Source organism: Alexandromys fortis, unplaced genomic scaffold (genome assembly GCF_014885135.2).
Source record: "Alexandromys fortis isolate MF-2015 unplaced genomic scaffold, M_Fortis_MF-2015_v1.1 scaffold_4, whole genome shotgun sequence".
Classification (NCBI taxonomy): domain Eukaryota; kingdom Metazoa; phylum Chordata; class Mammalia; order Rodentia; family Cricetidae; genus Alexandromys; species Alexandromys fortis.
The window spans coordinates 31235086-31254832 of NW_026067944.1; the positions used below are offsets into that span (position 1 = coordinate 31235086).

A 19747-nucleotide genomic window follows, 5' to 3' on the forward strand; every position below is an offset into this window, starting at 1 on the left:
GGCATTTGAGGGTACTATGGAAATCTGATGCAGTATAAACTTCCTAAAATATATACATATGTGAAGGCAATCTAAATGAAATCGCCAAATAACAGGTAGAATGTGTCACAGTTGCTCATCCTTTGTCACCTAGTGAAGTTTCCTGTACTTTATTGGGTTGCTTCTAATTGAGTTGCTGGCCAAGGGGAATCTCTAAACAATCCAGGCTGCTGCCAAGACTATAGGTTGTTCTTCACAAATTAACATTGAGGCCCAGTTGTTGAAAACAGAATCCATAGAGCATGAAGAATTTGAACAGGTGCCTACACCTACACAGAACATAGATTTTATTAAATTTAACAAGACTAACTCTACAGAGCCTGCTTCACACTTCTGCCCATTCCTCACATCCCACTATGCCTCACTATGTGCCACAGTGAGCCTATACCTGACACCATGGCCTAGGCTTCCTTGTTTATGGGTTGATGTGAGTACTGCATTCTCTATCCGTCTGTTTGTGTCTGCATCCTTCACCCAAGGGCAGGTGTGAAAGTCTGGTGCTGCATGTAGTTGCAACTTGTTCCTTCTCACTGACTCCTGCAGGCCCAGAGCATAAATACTCTTAAGTTGTAACTGCTTACATATAATACTCATAGTGACTTTTTTTGTCTTCCAAATTGAAGTTGTTGATTGATGGGTTAATAGATAGGTTAATTGAGGCAAAATCTTATTTTGTAGACCAGGCTGATCCTCTGACTTAGCCTTCCAAGCACTGAGATTACAGACATGAGCCACAATGCCTGACTTAGAGGTAATTCTTATTTTGGTAATACCAATATTCTTTTTTAACAGATGGCATTTCATCAGCTTATGAATGTGTGTGTGCACATGTGTGTGTGTACCATTCTATTTGGTTACCTTTTATTTTGTTATGGAATACAACTTCCAATCATTTTATGATAAACTTTTTTTCTGTTCTTATTAGTTCATTAGCAGGTAAACAATATTTTCCTAGGCATTGTTTTGCTTTTAAACTACTAAGATGTTAGAACTAGATTCAAGAACTTAGCTATACAGTAATAGAATGAAAAAGATAAGTACACAATACTTAGAAATTTTATTGTATCAAGACTAACTGAAAACATTTTCAAAAGTTTCCAAAATAAATGGAAGAGTGAATCCATAGGTATGCTGTAAAATATATGGAAAGCTGAAATACCTACAAAATTTATTACTATGTAAATTCTGCATCTATAAAATATTAAATAATTCAGAAAAACCTACATGAAAAAGAATGGAGATAAGACAATACGATTATGAAAGGTAGAGAGAATTATGCTAAGCTATATATTTGAAAGCACTTTTAAACCGGCATTAAAATGAGAACATATATTGGCTTTAGCAAATAACTAAAGAGATTAGAATAAATTGTTATAGCATATGTTTATAAGTATGAGCCTCAAGCTAACAAAAAATATGTAGTTTAATAAAAGCTGGACAAGAAACATGATAAAGTGAAATATGCATATTAAAATGGAAGTAGATGCTGCTTGTTTTAGTCAGTGTTCTCTAGAGGAACAGATCTGATAGAATGAGTGTATACATAGATAAAGAAAGGGGTTTTCTTAGAGTAGCATACAGGTTGTGGTTCGGCTAGCCTGGCAATGGCTGTCTACCCAAGAAAGTCAAGAATCTAGTAGTTGTTCAGTCCACAAGGCTAGGTGGCTCAGCTGATCTTCAGTGCGTGTTGGAACCCTCTCTCTACTTTTCTAGCACACACTGGGACTAAAACCATGCACTAATATCTGGCATTTTTATGTAGGTTCTGGAGATAGAACTCAATCTACATGCCTGCCAGATGATCACTTTACTTACAATGTTTTTTTTCAACCATCAATCTCCTTTTCATAATAAAAAATTGAAAAAATAATCAGAGAAATAAGATATTTCTTACCCATACTAATAGCCAGCATTTGTTAAATGGCATATTAAACAATATGTTTAAATACAAAAATGAGAAAAAAAGAAGCTTCTTTACCTATTATTTAGAATTAAAATGAGATATAAATTTGGAAAAGAAAATCCATGCATTTGTCTTAGTGATGGTTACTATGGTTACTATGGTTACTATTGCTGTGATGAAACACCATGACCAAGAACAAGCTGGGGGACAGAAGGGCTTATTAGGCTTATACTTCCACATCATAGTTCATCATTGAAGGAAGTCAGAACAAGAAATCAAAAAGGGAGGAAGCTGGTACAGAGGCCATGGATGGGCGCAGCTTACTGGCCTACTCTTCATGGCTTGTTCAGTCTGCTATCTTATAGAACACAGGACAACCTACCCAGGGGTGGCCCTACCCACAAATGGCTCATCTCTCCCCCATCAATCACTAATTAAGATAATGTCTAAGAATTATATCTTCTGGAGGCATTGTCTCAATTAAGGTTCCCTCCTTTCAGATGACTCTAGCTTGTGTCAAGTTGGCATCAACTAGCCAAGAGAGGATGTGTGAGTGATGACTATGTGCATGGAAAATTACCAGAATCGGTCGAAGACTTTGCTTCTGTAAAATTTAGCAAGGATTCAAAACACAAATTAATTTACAATAGCAACAAATCTTCCTAGCTACAAATAGCCACCAAAGTTTCACTTAAAAATAAGGTATAATTCAAGATAGTGAACAAATAAAAAGAACCAAGGCATTCGATTAGTAGAAATTTCAAAAATCATACATAGAGAAAAATGTGAGCTCTCCTAAAAAGGAAGGACTTGAATAAACATGTCACAAGATAATGAAGAAGAAATTACACTAAAAATGGCTATCAGCCTCCCAAAAGCTCTATATAGTAAAAAAAAAATAATAATTATCAAATAAAGAAATCAAAGAAGATATGCATGTTGAAAAGATACAAAGAATTCAAATCATTAAAATAACTGAACTCCTGAAAGTGAGGCAAAGAGTTTGTACAATTTCAAAGACATCCTACTCAGAACTAACGAGAGAACCCAAATGTGTCTGAACAGAAAAACCTCATCCTTTGTCAGAAGCCACTGCATCTCCTGACTTCAAAATGTACCATGGAGCAGTAATTAATCAAAACAGCATGGCATTTACAAGACACAGACGCACAGACCAGCACAGCAGAACACAGACACTGTGATAAACTCACATATCGACAGAGAACTGATTTTCAATTAAGGAGATAAGGACACACACCCAGACCCTGGGAACGGTTGGTGATGTTAGAAAATGCTGTGCCAGGGAAGTTGGATAACCCAGAAGGAAAACAGTCGTCAATTCCATATAAGAGACCAACATCAGAGAAGAAGAAAATATTTGCAAACTCCACATCTGAGAAGGGTTTAGCGTTTCAAGACCTATAAGAGCTTAAGAACTCAAGAAAAATAAGCTACTCAATTTTATGGGTAAGAAACCTAAACAGACATTCCTCAAGGAAGTATACAAAATAGCTAATAGATATATGAGAAAGAAAATGCTTAACGCCACTAATCATCACAAAAATTCACGTAGAAACCACCAGAAGATAGCCTCTTACCCCAGAAGAATAGTTACTATTAAAAGTACCAAAGTCAAGAGATGTGTGGATGTGGAGAATAGAACCAGTTCATGCTGTACAGGAAATGTAACACACTAGGAAGGGTTCTCAAAAAGAAAAAAAATGAATTGTTACATGATCAAGCTCTTCCATTATTGGAAACGAAATCAATAAATTTTCATGTTGAGATGTCTGGACTTCCATGTTCTCTGTAGCACTATTCACAACAGATGCAGGGCGAAGCTACAGCCTGCCTAGAACTGATGAGTGGAGTGAGAATCGTGACCCTGCCCCCACCCTGGGTGAATATCATTCGCCCATACAAAGGAAATTCTATCATGTGCAGCACTGTGGGTGTTACTAGAGGTTCATCCATGTCAAGCAGAATAATCAAAAACGTAAAGAAAAGTACCACATGGTCTTATCTAGGTACGGAATCTACAAAACTCATGTCCGAGTTGAGAGTAGAGTGGTGGTCAGTAGAGTCTGGGTTAGTAGAGGGTAGGAGGGATAAGGAGAGGTTGATCAACAGGACGAAGCTCTAATTCGATGTCAGTGAGACTTCTTTGTGCAAATGTCCAGAAGTAATTATAGATAATGATTATGTGTTGTATATCTTTAAAACCTAGCAGAAAACATTTAAATTTTAGGTACAAAAAAAACTGATGAATGTCTGAATAAGCAGATAATCTGCTATCAAAATGTACATGGTACTCCATAAATATCTTTAATTTTTATGTATCAGTTAAAATAAATCTAATTTTAATTTTAATTTCAAGACATTAATATTAATAAAGCCCCATTTGAATTTACTGCTGCCTGCAATGACATTATAAAAACAGTTTTCTCCTTATTTTTAAAATGGCAATTGCTGCTAGCCCGTGCAAGCTTTAATTTAGAATGCTTTGTCTTAAACTTAAATGCTATTCAGGGACAGAAAACATAAATGCACAATACCATTTATGCCTGGCTGATGGTGGCGGCCCATTAGGCCCTCAGGTTCTGTTGATGATGGTCCGGGCCGCAGTGTCGATAATGAGACAGGCGTGTTCTCTGACCTAGAGATACCGTGACAATGTTACAGAAATCAAGTAAATATTGACCAAACACTCCTTCCCATGACAGCACATTATAAGAACAGGCTATTAAGTAAAATTTGATAGATAGCTACACAAATTCTCTTGAGCAGTTCACCAAAATACTAGAACCGGCCTATTGTTTTTACATTAAAGTTTGAAGCAATAGTTTGTGATCTACTATCTCCATGGAGATCATATCATCTTTATTCTAAACTTATCGTCTGCTCCACAAATCCTAGATTCATACTGTTGACACTTAATTAACATACTCCCTCAAGTATAAAATAGGCATTTAAAAATGACAACATTAGAGCAGAATTCTTAATCCTCCCTCCAAAGCTTGCTCTCCCTCTGTACATATTTGTGAAAGTTCTCTTTACTGCTAAAACACTTACTTTGGGTAAGATAATTCTTTCCTCTCATGCATTCTCCATTCCTGTCCCCCAGGAAGCCTTCCCATCCTGAGTAGAACCTTAACCCCTCCTCCTCTTTTCTACCTCTTTGGTCTACACAGTTTCCATCTGTCTCCTGACTACTGGAGCCGTCTCTTCAAAATGCTCCTTCGTTCTTGTCCTGTAAGGCACCTTTTCCACATCCCAGTGAGAGAGCCTTCTAGATTATAGATCAAATTCTCACACTTCCTTGGTTTATATATTTCCCTGGATCAAGATGGAGCAGAATAAAAACCCCACCACTTTTTTTTAATTTAAAGAATATATAGTAACTGCGAGACAAATCACACGCTACCAATTATGACTATAGTTCCTGCTGCCACGGGCTAGGATTTTCCTATTTCCATTGATCTCCTCCCCATCATATACCTCTGTCCACCAGGGGAGCTGTCTACGGGTGGGCATTTTATTATATTAACCTATAAGATAAGATCTCAGCTTCACCCTCTACCTCAGGGGCACATATGCCAGGCTTTCCTTCTAAGCCTTGTTTTGACACTCAGACACTCCCTCGCACCTACTGTCCTGAATCCTCTGCTGTCTCCCGTGAAAGTCTGTTCTCAATAAAGAGTCTTAAACATGGGGCTAAAGAGTTGACTCAGCAGTAAAGGCTTCAGCTCTCAGCAACCAGTTTCAACTGCCAGCAACCAGTTCAAGCTTTAGAACTCTCTCCTGGCCTCCACAGGCACCAGACACACACTTGTAGAGTACAGACACACACTGGCAAAACTCACATACACATAAAATAATAATGAATAATTTTTCCTTCTAAAAAAATAAAAAAGAATATTACACTCAATTCACCATAAACATAAATGCTTGTCCATGGCCTTCTTGTATAACCAATCAATTTCAGAAATTGTCAAGGATGTGGATGAGTTTTCTTTCACTACTCTATGCATGACGGATTTTTCCAGAACCCCTGGAAATTTTTAAAAACAGTATCTCCACTGTATCCAGTGTCTCTGTCACAACAGGTTATCCTACAGCTTACCTTTTCTTTTTAAAGTAAATATAGAAAAAAGCACTGATGATACATGAAATGAGAAATAAAATGATGAATATAATTGCAGTTATCCTGAAATGATCCACGGTACCTGAAAAACACAGACCAGAGCATGGTATTTCTTTGGTTACACTGTACTGTCATCTTGGAGCCTTTAACTTACTTGTAATGTTTTCTGGGTTTGCATAATTAACATTAAAATTTACTCTATAAGATGTTTTCTAATTACCATAGAAAGAAAGGTAAACTCTTATAGAGCAGTTCCTTCTTTCCTTGAATATAATTAGGGAAGTGCATGTCTTTAAGCGAGACACTTTGGCACTGATGTGGTTTTATTGAGTTTTTACAGTTCCTTTTCAGTGACATACTACATTTGGGGTAGGTGAAAGAGATTGAACATGAAGAACTTTGCATTGAAATATGACATCTTCTCTGAAGGCAATTCTAACAACGCAGAAAAACAACACATGAAAACTCACCAGAATCGGGAATTCACATCCCCAGTATTTAACATAAAATTAAGTAAGGCAGAACCTTGAATTGATACATTACTTCTTATTAACAGTTGCATTTTTAATAAAGAATTAAATTAACCATATGAACACAGCCAATATATTTATAGAAAATGCTTATGGTATTTAATTTATAATCCAGTTTTATGACTTGGGAAAATTAATCTGGAAAATGAGGTGGCCAACTTCTGTTTCAAAAAATAAACAGAACACAAATACTTATCTCTAATATTTTTGAGACTCCTTAAAAATATCATTAAATTAAAAATCGCCAAACGAAAAGAGCAAGAATATTCACATGACCTTCAGTGACAAAATCTGGTGAGGAAACGGACTTAGCAAACATGTAACACGACAGAAGCATGAGCTCTGAAGGGGAAGGACAAAGACAATTAGTGAAAGAGAAGTTTCAAGCTATTATTTCTAGATACACTTGAGAATATATAACTTCCTTAAAATGGGTAATGAGGAAACGTCCTTGGAAAGAAAAACACTTCTAGCCCAGCCACTGCCAAGCCTGGGTGGAGGAGAAGCTCAGAATTCTCCACTCTGCAATCTTGAACTATTTCCTACTGTTATATTCAGGGAAAGTGCAAAATTTTGCTTTCGTTGTGTATCCATCCCTTAGTGACCCCATAGTCTCCAGTGGATATTGCCATTGACAGCCCTGACTAAACTAAGTGGACCAAGGAAAGACCAAAAGTCATGAGCCTAGGAGAGTGGGTGTGGGGAAAAGGGATGTGAGGCTGGGGTGAGAGGAGCAAGAGGGAGATAAGGAAGAGGAAAAGAAGAAAGGAATCAGTGTATGAAATTGCCAGAGATATAACCTAATAAAAAAATAAATAATTTTCATTTAAAGTTGAAAAAGAAATTTTTAATTAAAAACTTGCCTCTCAAAAGATAGAAAAGTTCCTTAAAAGAACTTGAAGAAGATGTTTATACAATCTGCCAGATAATATGAATAAAAGAAGAAGTCATGGATTTTAAAATGAAGTGAAAGCCACCCCCAGATGCTTTAATGTACTTTTAATGAGAGGTTCACAAAACAAATCAGTTAACAGGAGGAAATTCTCCACGAGTTGAGAAAACATTCAGAATTTACTGATGATTAGTGATTCTCCTTGGTGCGTGGGTTAATGTGACAAAATTCTGGAAAAATTGGATCCTTCCCACTAGCCCTAAAACAAAATGTCAGTCATTATATCTTAAGAGTGGGAAAACACAGAATAGATCTTCTTACCAAATTATCCCATTTCGGGGTCTCACTTCATTCTCATTTCAGGAATTCTATGAACACTGTCAGTATACAGGAGCAGGAACAAGACTGATACCAGAGGTTTACTGTACCCTGTGTTACCAAGTGAGAGCCTAAAAAACTCATAAACTTTGTACCGATGTACAGCACGGATGGAAAGAGAAATGCACAGAACTTCCTATTCTGGGTTTGCAGTAAACTGCTTGCCTTGTCAATGTACACTTAGAAGAAAGAAACTATAGTCTTTGATATTTATTTTAAGATTTGTGGAGAACTGTTCCACCTCTCTCAAACACTTACTGTGTAAATAGTATTAACTGGGTGGTTGATGTAGTCTTCTAAGTCCTTTTTTCTCTTGCAGAATACTTAGGATCCCATTTTTGTAGATTTGGTAGAAAACCTCTTTCTATGTCCTATGATTATACTTCAAACTGAGTTTTGTCCCAACTGTGTCCCCATAGGTTGGCATCTGAAATTCAATAGACACAAAGACCCCAGGTTCTTCATACCTGTGTCTTTCAGATTCTAGGATATTACCCAGGAGAAGCAGGGAGAAGAGAATTTCTCCAGCACATTCCACTCTCTGACAAGTGTGTTGTAAGGGCCTTAGGCAGGGGAAGGTTTCACTAGGATGGATGACTGTTTCCTTAGCTCTCTGAAGCCTGTACTGCATCCATGAATCTGAAATCAAATCAAGGTATGCCATGTAGCATGCTTTGGTCTACAAAACTCAAATGAAAAGTTGGTGACCTTTAGATAGCATAGAGTTAATGAAAACCTACAGGCTGTGTGACAATTCAGGACTGCTTTATTTCATACAGGTATTTATTATTTCAAATAATTTGTTTGCTTGTGGCAAGATGGTCACCAACTCTCTGAGCCATGGAACAAAAATAATTAGACCTTTCCCTACAATGTGAAAGATTCACTGTTATCTTGCATCCCCTGTTGAAGCTAGAAGGAAGACTTTACTTGACATCAGAGAATAGTGGAGGCTGGTTGACTGGTTCAAGAATTCTCAGGTGCTAGGCAATGTATTTTGCCATTAATCAAAGTAAAACAGTTGGGAGGGAACTAGAAAGAAAGTACAAATTCCCTTCCAGTTTAGACAGTTTGGAGTTGAGAATCTGAGAGAGAAATGAGTTAATACTCTTGACTGTTGAAATATTAGGATAACCCTTTCTTTGGTAAAAGTTTTGTGACTGGAGATTTCTTTAGGCTACCCCTGATATGTTCAAATGTTATTCTGTTTTTATGCTAGGTTTATCTTCTACATTTCCCATAGTAAAAGTTATAATTAATAATTATAATCAATAAAACGATTCCCTCAAGAATGTTAACAGATAGAACCATCGAAAAGCCCGTAGTGGTTGACTTCCATCACTATATCTGGGATTAACCATTGGGATAATGCCACTCACTGTGATGGCAGTGTTGCTAATTAGTGCCAACAAGAAACAAACTAATTGAACAAGGCTTGTGAGGGTTGAGACACATTAAAACTAGCCTGAAGCCAGTGGTAATATTGGTAGAAACAAAATATTCTATTGGCTGTGAAATATGAAATGAATAAGAGGAGATGAATGCATAAACTTTTAGGAGAGAATGATTTGAGATTCTATGAGAATGAGATATGAAAACAAGTCACTTACAGTAGTAACTCTGCTTCCATAGCGTGCTCCTAGTATTTACCGGGACAAGAGAGGATTATGGAAATGGAGCCGAGCTTTATAGAATATGAACAACATTTCTAGACTCTACAGGAGGAAGTGACAGAAACAGTTCATTGGAAACCCAGGAACTGCACCACTTTATCTAGGGCTCTGAGGAAGATCGAAAACGACACTTTTGTTCTGCTGGGAATGGAGGTTCAAAGCTCAGTAACTGAAGAAAGGAGTTATAAAGACCAGGTAGACAAGACTGTGCAAAGGAAAGCTGTAAAATAATAAAAGGATTGATGTGGGATTAAAAAAATGTTGTAAAATAATAAAAGTGGGGTTTTTGAAAGTGACTAATAAGAGATGGCTTGAGTTCAAGAGTTCACCTAGTTAGTCTGGGTCCAAGCTTCCCTTTGCAACTAACTATTCAGAAAACCTGAATAAATTACTTTCAACAATTCTTTTAAAATATTAAAGATTTCCCAAATCATAGAGAGTTCATAGGACCTAGTGAAGCATGATTAAATGAAGCACAATTAATAAAAACTCAGAGTCAGAAATTGGGGTTCAACCTGAAGATCCGAAAAGCAAAACAGCCAGCCACTGACTCTTACCTCAACCTCAGTCTGAAGTGACGATCCTGCATCCATGAAACTCAGAATGAGACTGTGTTTTGAGAGCTGTCTCCCCTTGTCTTATATTCCTCTCTAGTCTGCCATTAAAGGCATACGCCACTGCAACCTGGTTTCTATGGTAAGCTAGTGGAGTTACCGGAATTAAAGGTGCATGTCATTGTGGCTACTGGAATTAAAGGTGTGTGTCACCGTAACTTGGTCTATAAGGCTGGCGCTGTTCATCCCCTGCTCTCGCGTCCTTCTCCTCTCAACTTCTTATGTTGTTGGCACATCCATGAGAGACCCGTGGGCATCTATGATTCTACTGAATTTCCTGTTCCTAGACTGTTCCCATTAACTCTTGATATCAACTATTTATTTTGCATTTCTTCTAGGCTTTTGGGGTTAAAGTCGTGCAGATTTGTAATATTAAACTTCATGAATTTCTGTGCCTCTTTCCAGCTAGTCACAGGGTGGGTGGGAAAGGCAACATCCTGTTCTTAGAAAGTCTGAATTCATGGCCACACCTCAAACAGCAAAGACTTTAGAGGCTGTATCAGGTCCAGTGTATTTTTAAGGACACTCCCTGTGGCTCACTCAGAGTAGAGTCATCAGAGATGATGAGTGCAAGCAATTAAGTAAGGGAAGAGTTTGCTGTAAAGCATCCCACTGCTCGTTTCATTCAGAGACAGGCTCTCACTATATAGCCGTGGTTGTCCCAGAACTCCTTATGTAGACCAGGCTGGCGATGAACTCACAAAGATCCTCATGCTTCCACCTCCTACGAGTTGGGATTAAAGGTGCATGCTACTATGCCCAGCTTCATTGCTTGAGTTCTTAATCATATATATGCATTATATTGGATTACTTCTTCAAAAACAGCTGATTAACATGAATATTTTTCATTATGGATTTTTAAAAAGATAAATATGTCTACTCTCTCATCCTCTCTTGTGTGTCTATGTGTGTGCATGCTTCTGCATGTGTAAGTACATGCTTGTATGTGTACGTGTGTGTAAATGTCTGAGCTTCTTTGTGCATTTGAATGTATCTGTGTGGGAATGTATGTACTGGAATCCCGGGATCAATCAGAGGGGCTGTCTAGCTTGTGATTTTGTTAGTTTTATTTCATTCTTCTAAGAGACTTTCACTGGGACCCAAGGATCACTGATTAATCCAGGCTGACTGGCCAGTGAGCCCAGGGATGCCTTTCCTCACTTCCCCAGCTCTGGGATCACAAGGACACACCTGTACCTGGCTTTTTATGCGGGTGCTGGGGTTCAAACTTGGGTTTTCATGCTCTCATGGCAAGCATTCTACAGACTAAGCTGTTTCCCCAGTTCCAACTCCTCCCCCCCCCCCCGATTTGCTGTCCCTTCTACTTACCCTCTTGCTTTACTGGCAGAGGAACTATCTTCTCTTCATATCCTAGGGGGTGAGTCATGGACACAACCAGGTGCTGGAGGCCCAAGGACCTAACAGCTTTCAAAGAGATGTTGTATATTTTAGTGGTGGTCACTGTGCTATTTGGGTTCTTAGTAAAGTGCTCTTCCTGCGTGAGCACTAGTGCTTCTGAAGGGTAAATGGAGATTCCAGGAGCAGGCTTTCCCACCCCTGAACAATGAAGGTTAAGGAGATCTTCAGAGCCAGGAACAGGATGGAGTTCAGTTATTAATTCAGGAACAACTGAGGCAAAGAGAGAGAAATGAAGTTAATACAATCAATTTTGGTATGCTGTTAATGAATGGCTCCCTCCCCCAATTTTTATATGACAAATAAATGCTGAAAACATTCCTCTTAGGTAGCACCCGTCACATACCATAAAACTTTCAATACCTTTTGCTCTGTTTACTGACTGCTGTCTTAACTTCTATGCAATTATAAATTATATTATACACACCCCCAGTATTTCACGCTTACAGCAGCACAATAAAGAACTCCTGTGTTCTCACTAGTCCTGGGATAAATTGCTTATTTGAGGACTGGGGAACCCTAATTCCCTTAGCCTTCCCCTTTCCTTGATCTTATCTGCTGTCTCTTTCCTTTACCCTACTTTCTCCTTGCCTTAGTAACAAAACTCTGATGCTCTTCTGGTTTTCTCCACTTCACTGAAGCCAGTGCAGTATACTGTGAAGAACCGGTGTGGGGTGGTAGAAGGTCCTGCCTCAGCTCACCGACTCATTGGCCTCCATGATTTTCTCCTGTCTAAGTCACTTGGACTCATCAATGTCAATTTTTTCACCATCTAACTTCCTTTCTCTGGACCATGCCCTTAAACACTATAACTCCATGATGTCTGCCCCCATAATAGGACCCTAGAGAAAGGGTTATATACTTAGGACGTTAAGGCAGGTTTGTCCTCCATGGCTGCCATGTGGAAAGGAATTAAACAGACACTTGTAGCAGGCTTCATCTTCAAATGTCACTTTTTGAATGGTTATGAAGGAGGCATTGGGTTCCAGGATCTTGCAATGCAGCCTGTTCACATATGGTGGGATAATATGTTCTCCATATTTATGGCTGTAAGTGCCAATATTTTGTGGCAAAGAGCCTTCAATTTTCTGCCAGGTGACTTGCAGAACATTTTTCAGACTTGTCAAATTGCAGAAGATGGTCACGTTTCTTCCCAGTACAGCTGTTTCATAATTCTTATGCTTTATTTCCTGTGAATACACTGAAAACGAGGTCCAGTGTTAAGGGAAATATACATCCATTCTACCCCAGCGTTCCTAAGAGCACTTGGCTTTATGATTACCATTCTATCTGCCTCTTCTGCACAACAGAAAATGACACACTCCAGACTGAGGAAGAGATCGTGCATTCAAGAGCAACCTATGATACAAAGAGAAACTGTGTCTCAATGAAAAGGAAAAAGTGTGGAGCCATAACCTATGTACAGTTTCAGTAGGAGAATGCTTGCCTGGCATAGGCAAGGCCTTATATTTGATCCTCAGAACTGAGAGAGAGAGAGAGAGAGAGAGAGAGAGAGAGAGAGAACTACAGTTGTTCCTCAACATTGAATATCTAATTTCTAAAATTAATTCTAGCACATATTACCTAATAAATAACTATTAAGGGTAAAAATTAAGAAAATAAATATATATACATAAATACATATAAGATGTATTTATATATAAAACACTTTTCTTAATACATATATGTATTATATGCTAAGCAAAGTTATATATATGACTTTGCTTACATATATATGTGCTAAACTTGTATCATAATTATACATATATGTACATATGTACCCTAGGTTATGAATTATTCAACACCTTGATGGATAGTTCATGTACTTAAATTGCTCAATTTTGTCATCAAGGAAATGCAGGCTACTCTGAGGACTACATATGTGCCAGTTGTCTAAAATGAAAGACAAGCAATGTCAAGTTTTATTGAGAATTTGCAGAAACAATACACCTCACCCACACTGCCGAAGGAAGTGTAAATTCTGTTGGGTACTCAGTGGCAACCCTTGGGGTTATCTTATCACTGACTATAAGCATACCCTACAAGCAGCAAGTCTACCCCTAATATACACCTAATAGAAGCTAATACATGTATTCTCCAAAAACGCGAACAAGATTTTTATGATCAAAACCTAATTGCAAATGAGGAATATATTTCATGCCATACAACATAGGATAGACCCATACTCATGGATATAAGACCAGAAGAAATTAGACTTAGTCAGCTAACTTTTTTAAAGGCCATGAAGTTGCAGTGGGGAGAAGAGGGTGGATCTGAGCAGCATAAGAGGAAGAGTGGCAAGGGTCACAGTGGGCAGGGCAATGATTTGGGTGAGGTAAGACTGAAACCTGGATTCAGCTTGACTTTAGCAAACTAGTGCTGGACCAAAACTTCTGGAGTCTGATGAAAAGTTTTTTTTTTTTTTTCATATTTAAACCCAGTAAAACTTTGGAAGTGTTACCACGTAACAATTATCACAACAAAAGCAAATAAGAAGGTGAACCCAAAGAAAAACATGTAAGCATCCTCCTGAATATTAACCTTCATCAGGCGAGGAAAGGAGACAGAGACAGAGACCCACGTTGGAGCACCGGACTGAAATCTCAAGGTCCAAATCAGGAGCAGAAGGAGAGAGAGCACTAGCAAGGAACTCAGGACCGCGAGGGGTGCACCCATACAATGAGACAATGGGGATGTTCTATCGGAAACTCACCAAGGCCAGCTGGCCCTGGTCTGAAAAAGCATGGGATAAAACCAGACTCGCTGAACATAGCTGACAATGAGGACTACTGAGAACTCAAGAACAATGACAATGGGTTTTTGATTCTACTGCACGTACTGGCTTTGTGGGAGCCTAGACAGTTTGGATGCTCACCTTACTAGACCTGGATGGAGGTGGGTGGTCCTTGGACTTCCCACAGGGCAGGGAACCCTGATTGCTCTTTGGGCTGACGAGGGAGGGGGACTCGATTGGGGGAGGGGGAGGGAAAGAATAGGCAGTGGTGGGGAAGAGGCAGAAATCTTTAATAAATAAATAAATTTAAAAAAATTACAATTAACAAAAATAGTATGTTAAAAAAGCCAAAGTTGGGCTGGGTGTAGTGATACACACACTTAACCCCAGCACTTGGGAGGCAGAGGCAGGTGGATCTCTCTGAGTTTGAGGCCACTCTGGTCTACAGAGTGAGTTCCAGAACAGCAGGGGCTACACAGAGAAACCCTGTCTTGAAAAACAAAAACAAAACAAAACAAAAGTTTAGATAGAGAGAAGGTTCAATGGTTAAGAACACTGGCTGCTTTTCCAAAGGTCCTGAGTTCTATTCACCAACAGCCACATGGTTCTCATGTCTCAATACCATTTATAGTGGGGTCTGATGCCTTCTTCTGGCATGAGCACTCATATACATAAAAGAAATAAATATTCTTTTTTTAAGTTATAGTACTACACAAAGGAATTCATTCAACAATGAGATTCAATAAATACATTTCCTCTAAAAATGTTAAGAAATTCTACCAATATATAAAGAAACCAGAAACAACTGAATTGATGCTAAGTGGTCTTGTATATTTTTTAAGCCAACAACAGATAAAATAAACCCATAATGTGAAGATGTGGAGCATAAGAGTTAAGAGTCTGAACACTGCTATGGAGTACTATCTACTTTCCCAAATGTGTGCTTTATCTAAATATGAAGGCTAAAAACACCACCACAGCTCGATCCACAGAACTCATATGATGTCATACGTTTTCCTCTCATTCGTTCCATTTCCACGATCAAGTTATGAGAAACTTTTCTTTTCAAATATTTTTCGACATGAACGTGGTGAATTTAACATGTTTTTGGTTTCCTCAACTATTTTTTAAAGATTTATTCTAGTTCTTTAATTATGCTTGTGGCACAGGGTATGTGCCCTTGAGTGTTTACAGAGGACAGAGGAAGTCTTTGGATCCCCTGGAACTAGATGTACAAGCAGTTGTGAACCTCCTAAAGTAGGTGCTTGGAAGAGAACCTGGGACCTCCAATAGAGTACTGTGAGCTACTAACTACCGAGCCACCTCTCTAGACCCTTCATCTGAATTCTTAAGGACACTAGCTATTACCTTGTGAAGAAAACTGATGGATTAGATGCTGTTAACTTACTCATTTATAATGATCAGAGAATAGCAAGACAATATTTGTTGAATGATTAAATTAGGTCAGTTTGTAATGATAGACAAATCCATAAAGCAAATTTTATATAGGCTTGCCCACATAATAAAAGCTCTTAATTACCAAGAAAAGATTTAAAACAGCTCAACCTCAAAATTAAATGGTATGTATGTTGTTTGACTGTGAACATGGGCAAAATTACAAAAACAGCAACAAACAGACTTTGTGAGGAGATCCTCTGCAGCTAGCTGGTCTGCCACCTTTATATGTGCATAAATCAGGCATAGGGACTATCTTGTTTGAGCATGGTGCACATACCTCAGAAGCTGCATGCTTGCCATCATTCTCCCCTTTCTCCAATTTTCTGTAGTCATTGTTTCAACTATTCTCACATTAAATGATTTGCCAGCTCTGTGTTTATATGTGTGCATGATTAATAGAACCAAGCATAGATCCCTCTTTAACTTTTACTAGGATAAAATAAATGGCCTATAACCTGGTGGTTTTGCCATTAAATTCCACCTAACATCTACAAAAGGAAATCAAGACTTACCTGATTCTTGTGTGCAGACAGGAAGCATTAAGAGGTGGAGAAGGCAATGGAGTGAAAACCCCATTGACTCTCCTGGTGAAAATATTCACTAAGAGTCAGAATATCTTGTATCCTAGCAGAACATTTGTAAAAAGGAAACTGTAATTTTCTTCCGCTTTTTCCTGCCAAAAAAGGTTATGCCTTATCAAGATATTTTGCAATCATTCCACTCTGAGGTGTGGAGATACACACCCCTACTCTCCTCTTTCTCTCAACACCTTTCTGAATTCTATATCACTGGCTAAACTAGTATATATATATATATATATATGTATATATGTATATATATATACATATATATAGAGAGAGAGAGGAGAGAGAGTGCTACATAAATACAGATACAGTTACATATTTTTGATTGATGTTTTATTTTTTGTCTATTTGAGGGGCCTACCACCCAGCACCCAATAAACACACACAAGGTTATGAAACGGCGGCTTAGATTAATGTAGACAATAGTGTAGGTATTTGCACAACTTTAATGAAAACAAGACTCAGGAAACCAAGGTTCCAGCAAAGTACAAGAAGAAGGAAGGGAAGCACAGCTTTTGTGCACCCAATTTATCAGTAAACATTCCCCAAGGCGAGCCTGCCCCCAATGGGCAGGCTTATCCCTAAAAGGTTATTCTCATGACTGGCCTTTGCTCAGCTTGTTGCTAGTCAGCTTTTCTTAACTTTCATTATCCCAACTACCTTTTGCCCCTGAACTTTTCCTTTTCTTACTTTATGTCTTACTTTCCTTCTTACTCCATGGCTGACTGGGTGACAGGGTGACAGTCCCCTGACATCTTCTTCTCTTTGTTCTCTTGCTTCTCCTTCTCACTTCTCCTGCTATTTATTCTCTCTGTTTATACTGTCTGCCAGGGCCACCTATCTTTGCTCCTGCCTTGCTATTGGCCATTTAGTTCTTCTTTAGGACCATCACGTATTTTAGCCAGGCAAAGAGTCACAGCTTCAATGAGTTTAAACAAATGCAGCCTAAACAAAAGCAACACACCTTAATATAATATTCCCCAAAAATAGATACAGAAAGATACAGATAAAATTTCACCCAGTGTGCTTGGCTTCAAAAAGACAGCCGCAATCGGCTTATAGGTTTGAATGTTTTTCATTAGGTAGTGACACTACTTGATAGGCCTTAGGCAATGAGACTTGATGGAGTATGTGTGGCTTTGCAGGGGGGAAGTGTGTCACTGAGGTTGGGCTTTGGAGTTTTAAATGTTCAAGCCCAGACAAGTGTCTCTGTCTCTTCATGCTGCCTTCAGATCCATATGTGGAACTCTCAGCTCCTCCAGCACCTTGTCTGCCTGCACACTGCCATGCTTCCTGCCATGACGATAAAAGACTAGCCCTCTAACCCTTAAGCCAACCCCAATTATTTTCCTTTATAAGAGTTACCATGATTATGGTGTCTCTTTACAGTATAGAAAGCCTAACTAAGACACCCAGATAAAATCTCGTGGTTATAGAACTCAAACCTTGAACCAGAAAATGATGCTATACTCTGGAGAGTGGTCTTGGCATCTCGGCATTGGTATCAGTAGTCAGCCTGCATGTCATAGACATGTATATTCACGCTATTCTCCTTCATGCTAAATAACAGACAAATTCCGGGTAATAAGCCTTCTTTTTCATAGTCATTTATAAATCCTTATGAAGAATTATCTCCTTATTTTAACGTCCCCCTTAAACTATGTAAAAATAAAAGTCACTAAGGTCATGTGTCAGGTATACCTTACCCACAAAAATACATAAATACTTGTCTTTCCTAAGGTTGAAATGACAGAGACCTTTCTTTCTTCTCATCGCCAAGATAAATTTTGACTACGTCTACATGCCTTACCTTTAATATCACCGCCCACCTAGGAGACATTTTCATCTTTCATGCAGAGAAAAGTCAATTTCCAAAGAAAAAAATGAAGTGATTTTTACTATTATTATTAACTCTGGTTTTGGAAGTAGAGAGCACTGAGTGTGAATAAGGATGCCTTGGATGCCACGTGCCTTCTGAGTCAATCAATATTACTGTTGCTGTGTTAATGGGTAGCAAATTCTATTGAAATGAAAACTCAGCCCTAGACTTTTTTTGTAAGCAATGATGTGATAGAGAGATTTAAAATTTTATACAGTTATTCAAATTCCACCAAGATGTTCTAAAGGAAACCATATCTCAAGAGCTAAAGATGGATGTAAAAGTTGGAACAGGACCAGCTGGGAAGCAGAAAGGGGCCAATGGGAATGTATGGAGAAATAAGAGGAAATAATAGGGGAGAAGAATATGAAGATAATATACCGTAAGAAACTGTAAAAGAGCAACAAAGAATTAAAGGCAAGTGAAGTAATGTTAAGAGTGGGTTAACTATTAACTATACATCCTCAAAGAGACTTGTTTCAGCTTTAAGAACACAAATAGATTAAAAGTGAAGTAATTGGGCAGGGGGTGTGATGCAAACTGTAACCAAGGTAACAGACTAAACTTGAAGGTGATGAAACAGACTTTAGCTGACAAACTCACAGGAGCACAAGAGACAAAGAAGGTCATAATATGCTGACAAAGGGGTCAATTGATCAAGAGTCTATGACAGTATAATAGCTGTACATAACTATTAACTCACACTCAGTAAGAAAGCAAACCTCAACAGATACAAAAAAAATTGGAATAACCCCCTGTATCTTATTGAATCACTATGATTTAAATTTAGAATTCAACAAAACACTAATTGCAGAAAGCCTACAAACTCATGGAAATTGAATAGTGCCCAATTTAATCACACCTGGGTCAAGAAAGAAAGAAACTAAAGACTTTCAAGAAATCAGTGAAAATGAATGCAGAACATACAAAACCTATGGGACACCGTGGAAGCATTGCTAACAAGAAAGTTCATAGCACAAAATGAAATAGCATAAAGAAAGTGGAGAAATCTCACACTAAGAACTTAGCAGCACATCTGAAAGCTCTAGAACAACAACAACAACAAAGAAGACTCACCCAGGAGAAGTAAATGATAAGGAATAATCAAATTAAGGGCTAAAAAAAAAACAATAAAATAGAAACAAATAAAACGATACAGAAAATCAGTGAAACAAAGAGCTGGTTCTGTGAGAAAATCAACAAAACAGACAAACCCTTATCCAAACTAATTAAAAGACAAAGAGAAAACACCAAAATTAACAAAATCTGAAATAAAAAGGGGGGCATACCTCCAGACACCGAGGAAATCCAGAGAATCATTAGGTCATACTACAAAAAAAAAACTGTACTCCACAAAATTGGAAAATGTCAAAGAAATGGACAGTTTTCTGGATAAATACCACATACCAAAATTAAATCAAGACTAAGTGAACTATTTAAATAGAACTATAACCTGTAAGGAAATAAAAGCTCTCATCAAAAGCCTCCAAAAAAAAAAAAAAC

General features: G+C 38.1%; 1 protein-coding gene across 1 annotated transcript; it reads right to left on the reverse strand.

Moving 5' to 3' along the window:
* Window positions 1-4031: 4031 nt before the first annotated feature.
* LOC126505860 (nectin-1-like) lies at window positions 4032-15356 on the reverse strand. Its single transcript, XM_050149090.1, has 7 exons — window positions 15335-15356; window positions 12452-12790; window positions 11503-11802; window positions 6893-6958; window positions 6066-6168; window positions 4498-4598; window positions 4032-4165 (listed from the first exon to the last, which is right to left on the reverse strand). Exons 1-7 carry the CDS (start codon window positions 15354-15356, stop codon window positions 4032-4034), a joined length of 1065 nt encoding a protein of 354 aa, XP_050005047.1.
* Window positions 15357-19747: the final 4391 nt, after the last annotated feature.